The sequence below is a fragment of the Pseudorasbora parva genome, chromosome 20, assembly GCF_024679245.1.
Source record: "Pseudorasbora parva isolate DD20220531a chromosome 20, ASM2467924v1, whole genome shotgun sequence".
Lineage (NCBI taxonomy): Eukaryota > Metazoa > Chordata > Actinopteri > Cypriniformes > Gobionidae > Pseudorasbora > Pseudorasbora parva.
In genome coordinates this window covers 315,396-318,963 of record NC_090191.1, presented here as the reverse complement: position 1 = coordinate 318,963, position 3,568 = coordinate 315,396, and the positions used below count along the sequence as shown (strand labels likewise).

The 3,568-nt window shown below is 41.1% G+C and overlaps 1 protein-coding gene across 1 annotated transcript; it reads left to right on the top strand.

The window, feature by feature from the left end:
• The first annotated feature begins 1,586 nt into the window (after positions 1 to 1,586).
• On the top strand, positions 1,587 to 3,102 carry LOC137049807 (uncharacterized). Its single transcript, XM_067428499.1, has 2 exons — positions 1,587 to 2,857; positions 2,962 to 3,102. Exons 1-2 carry the CDS (start codon positions 1,707 to 1,709, stop codon positions 2,993 to 2,995), a joined length of 1,185 nt encoding a protein of 394 aa, XP_067284600.1. The 5' UTR covers positions 1,587 to 1,706; the 3' UTR covers positions 2,996 to 3,102.
• Positions 3,103 to 3,568: the final 466 nt, after the last annotated feature.

Below are 3,568 nucleotides of genomic sequence, written 5' to 3'. Positions count from 1 at the left end.
GTGTGATTGACCAATCCAAACATTATAAAGAGTGTTCTTTGATCGCTCTCTGTAGTTTAATCATTTAAATAACAGATTTGTTTCATGCTGCTAACAGAAACGAGTGAAGTTGATGGTTTTAGTCACTGGCTTGCTTCACTGATGCATCAAGACGGCCAGCTGCAGGACTAACAGTTTTAAATGATTTAGAAAGAAAGTCTGTGTGAACTTCAATGATGAGCTACACATCAGAACTCACTGATCCCAGATCAGGCATTAATGAACACTCTTACTCACTGTTTGTGGCGGTGCTGTTGAATCCGTGTGGTAAAGCCTGTGCTGCTGATGTCCACTGAATCCTTAATCCTTACTGATTATAATTTTCTGGAACTTTTCTGGAGTTAACCATAAACTGTAGCCATTGATCTCTACGTACAGCGTCCGTGGGAAGGCCAAACAAAGGTGATTTGACTCCGGGATGAAAATAACAGCATTTCAATGGCATGACGACAAACACACTCTACAAAAACAGCGTTTCCTATTCTCGACCTGCGAGAGCAAAAGGACAACGCCCCTGAATTTGCGTGTTCTTGTGGGCGGAGGGTTCGTCAACAAACGGTTTTAGTTGCGTCCAGGGGCGTGGGACTGGGGGGATAAAGGGTACTGAGTAACCAGGGCCCGAGGCAGGGGGGGGGCCTTAGAAGTCAGTTTTCTATACATACACATACATGGTACGGGGGCCCAGCAAGATGGTTTGTACCCAGGGCCCAAAATTTGGTGCTACGCCCCTGGTTGCGTCATTAAAGCAGGAAGTGCAGCGGTGTAGTCCAAACCGGCCGTTCGCTGTAGGCTTTGAAAGGGAACTTCTGTTAAATAAAATATCTCGCTTGGCATTGAACTTTGAGCTTTATAATTTTACAGGTATTATTTCTGCTCTAACAGCAACATTACACACTAACTAAAGTTTGAAAGATGGGATCGCGAAGAATGGGACCTTTAAACCCAACTCATCTTATCCTTCCGCTTCTGTTAACTCCTGCCTTCAGGAACTTAAAACCTGGATGACTGATAACTTCCTACAACTAGATACTGATAAAATCCTGTTGATTGGCCCTAAATCACAAAATCTGCCACACAATGACATTTTCATTGATATTGATTGTGTTCAGATTACACCTTCAAAAATAATTGGTCAATAATGTCACATGGAATAAATGTTGATACCGTTAAAATCAAAATCTGACAGTTAAGTCATGCTTTTTCCACTCACGAAATATTGTACGTATCCGCCGATCCCTTAACTTTAACGATGTTGAAACTGTTTTCATAACCTCGCTTCATAAACGCTTTCATAACCTCGAGATTAGACTACTGTAATGCCCTATACAGCGGCTTACCGAACTAAGGCTACACATCTGCCTGAACCCTAACATTTAATAAAAAAAACTGTCCACATCACTCCCATCATCCAGTTTAAACTGTTGGCTTTAGTCTACAAAGCCAGTCATGGCTCTGCATGTGATGTATGCCGGTAGTTACCACTAGGTGGAGCCCTGTACACTTGTATCCTGGTTGTGACATTAAAAATGAGAGAATAAGAAAACAGTTACACAGTGAACAACTCGTGGTGTGTCGTGTCTTTATCATATCTTTATTTTCCTAAGTGTTAAGCCTAAACAGCTTACTAGGAGTTACCAAAAGATATCACATGGTGTCAGAAGTTCACAATGGATCAGCTAAAACCTCCAAACGAACTCAGTTTCAAAGGAAATACTGGAGAGAACTGGCGAACCTGGATACAGAAGTTTGAGCTGTATCTTGTTGCAAGTGGAACATCCGCGAAATCAGGCAAGATAAAATGTGCTACTTTTCTTCACATTGCCGGGGATGAAGCAATAAAGGGATTTAATACCATGGATTTTGAAGAACTGAAAGGAAAATTCAAGCGTTACTGTGAACCACGGAAAAACTTAACTTATCTAAGACACATGTTTTTCACTCGAGCTCAGGGACCAACTGAACTGATTGATGCGTACGTGACTGAGTTAAAAAACAAAGCTAAAGATTGTGACTTTGCACAGTTAACTGAATCACTGATCCGAGACCGCATAGTGTGTGGCGTTAATAACGATCAAATCAGAGCACGACTCTTGAGAGAACCGGATCTTGATCTGAACAAAGCTGTGGATATCTGCAGAGCAAGTGAAGTCACAAAAAGCCAAATTAAAGCACTCCACAAGGAAACCGAAGTGACGGTGAACAAAATTAGCAAGTTCAAGCTAACTAAGAAGTCACCTGAGTATAGTTCTGCTCTAAAAACATGGTCAAAGAAAGAAGAGGAATGTACCAGATGTGGGTATACGCATGAACCAAGGAAGTGTCCTGCATATGGACAAACATGTGAAGTGTGTCACAGAAAAAATCACTTCGGAAAGATGTGCAAAACACAAAAACAAAAAGACAAAAGGTTCACCAAGAGAAAAGTTCATGAAATTGAACAAGAGGATCACACAGAGCTGTTTGTAGGTGCCCTTAAAGAGAAACAGACTAGAAAGAAAGCCGAGACACAGGTTAACAAAGAAACTGATGCCACAGTTTTGGAAAAAGAAAAGTGGACAGAAACACCAAGAGTAAACAAAAGAGCACTTTCTTTTAAACTGGATACTGGAGCCGAGTGCAACGTGATTTCATATAAAGACTTCCAAGCAGTAGCAGGAAAATCTGTGACAATGTGCAAGTCAAACTCTGTGTTGGTGTTGTACTCTGGCCACAAGATGGAGCCAAAGGGCAAGGTAAAGCTCTTGTGCCAATTCAAAGAGAAAGAAGCTGAGATTGAATTCCAGATTATAGAGAAAGACTCATCTGCGATCCTGGAAAGGTCAGCATGCACTGAGTTAGGTCTGGTAAAAAGAATCTATAAAGTTGACTGTGAAGAAAACACCGACATAATGAAGGAATTTGACGATGTGTTCAATGGTTTAGGGTGCATACCTGGATTGCATCACATCAAGATTGATCCAAAAGTGTCTCCGGTGATACATCCACCCAGAAAAGTGCCAATAGCACTAAAAGACAAAATAAAAAGTGAGCTAAAGAGGATGGAAAGTCTTGGAGTGATTGAGAAACAGACAGAACCAACAGGGTCAATAGTATGGTGACTGTTGTGAAGCCGAACAAACTTTGAATCTGCATTGACCCCAAAGATTTGAACAAAGCCATATAAACAGAACACTTTTCACTCAAGACAGTTGAAGAAGTGGTGTGAGTGAAATGCCAAATGCAAAAGTTTTTCGATATTAGATGCTAACCATGGATTTTGGCAAATTCAATTGGATGAAGAAAGTTCCAAGCTTTGTACATTCAATACACCTTTTGGCAGATACTGTTTCAAGAGGCTACCTTTTGGTGTATCGTCAGCCCCAGAAGTCTTCCAGAAGTGCATAGCTCAAAGGCTAGAGGATCTGGATGGAGTCGTTAATATCATGGATGACATACTTGTGTGGGGAGAAAATGTAGAACAGCATGACGTAAGGCTCAGGCAGCTTCTAGAGAGAATCAGGACCATAAACCTGAAATTAAATCATGAAAA